This window comes from Lactuca saligna, chromosome 5 (genome assembly GCF_052625555.1).
Source record: "Lactuca saligna cultivar CGN05327 chromosome 5, ASM5262555v1, whole genome shotgun sequence".
Classification (NCBI taxonomy): domain Eukaryota; kingdom Viridiplantae; phylum Streptophyta; class Magnoliopsida; order Asterales; family Asteraceae; genus Lactuca; species Lactuca saligna.
In genome coordinates this window covers 248,759,813-248,761,245 of record NC_136421.1, presented here as the reverse complement: position 1 = coordinate 248,761,245, position 1,433 = coordinate 248,759,813, and the positions used below count along the sequence as shown (strand labels likewise).

The 1,433-nt window shown below is 36.6% G+C and overlaps 1 protein-coding gene across 1 annotated transcript; it reads left to right on the top strand.

Annotated features, from left to right (window-relative positions):
• Positions 1–220: 220 nt before the first annotated feature.
• LOC145046491 (uncharacterized) lies at positions 221–697 on the top strand. Its single transcript, XM_078994776.1, has one exon. It carries the CDS (start codon positions 221–223, stop codon positions 695–697), a length of 477 nt encoding a protein of 158 aa, XP_078850902.1.
• Positions 698–1,433: the final 736 nt, after the last annotated feature.

The window sequence follows — 1,433 nt, the reverse complement described above, 5'->3', positions numbered from 1 at the left end:
ACAAAGATTTACTTTCTAATATTTGTTTGTGTGATCATATTGTACTCGCCACCTCTTCATTGGGTGTTGCGGCTAGTAACATGCCAGGGGGAGAACAACTCACTCTCTCTTTAAAATTCCCATAAATCTTGAAAATAACTCAGTCTGCAAGATTTGAAGAAAAAGTGGTACTACTCAACTGCTTTGGACTGCAAAGGTAATCATTTGGGACGAAGCGTCAATGGCTAAAAGACATGCATTAGAGGCGGTTGAGCGTACAATGAAAGATATCACTGGGGTGATGCTACCATTTGGTGGAAAGATAATGGTTTTGGGAGGTGATTTCAGACAAGTGTTGCCGGTTGGTAGACGTGGAACACGAGCACATACAGTTAATTCTTGCATACGAATGCCACCTCTTTCGTCTTCAATTGTCAAGTTGCGGTTAACTATAAATATGAGAGCACTAACTGATCCATGGTTCTCAGACTTTTTATTACGTGTCGGTGATGAAGTTGAAGAAACGGTACACAAAAACTTTATTTGCATACCTGATGATATGGTAATTCCATTCACTAAAAAAGAAAATTCGTTGAATGCTTTGATTGATGCAATACTTCCATCCTTGGAAATTAATAGATCTGCATCGGAGTATATTATTTTGCATGCAATACTATCTACAAGAAACTATAGTGTCGATGAAATTAATGATTATTGATAAGCCAATTCCATGTAGAAGAGATAATTTACTATAGCTTTGATGAAGCGATAGACGATATAAATAACTTCTATCTCGTGGAATTCTTGAACACTCTCAATGTTGGTGGTTTGCCCCCTCATTACCTAAGACTAAAACTTGGATGCCTGATAATACTTTTATGAAATCTTGACCCATCAAATGGATTGTGTAACGACATGCGATTGATATGTAAAAGTTTTCAGCACAACGTCATTGATGCCGAAATAGTTGGTTAACATGCTGGAAAGAGGGTATTTTTGCCAATGATTTCCCTAAGTCTGTCTGAAGATGATATGTTCCCATTCAAGCTGAAGAGAAAACAATTTCCAATTCAATTATGTTTCGCGATGATGATGAACAAAACTCGGGGACAAACAATTCCAAATGTAGGTATTTATCTATCGGAATCGTTTTTCTCGCATGACCAACTTTATGTAGCATTATCTAGAGGGATATCACGTTCCAATACAAAGGTTTTAGTGAAGCTTTAAGAACAATTCAATGATAGTGAAGTCTATAAATCAAATGTGGTGTATAAAGAAGTGTTGCACGCTTAATAGTGCACAATCAATCATGTGTTTGTGTGCATCAATAAAGAGTCCCAACCTTTTCATATTTAGTTCTTACAGATTTCGTTTATGACAACATGACTCTCATTGATAATTGTTTAGACGTAGTAAACTATTTGCGCAAAAGAACTAATCACCGCCTCTAC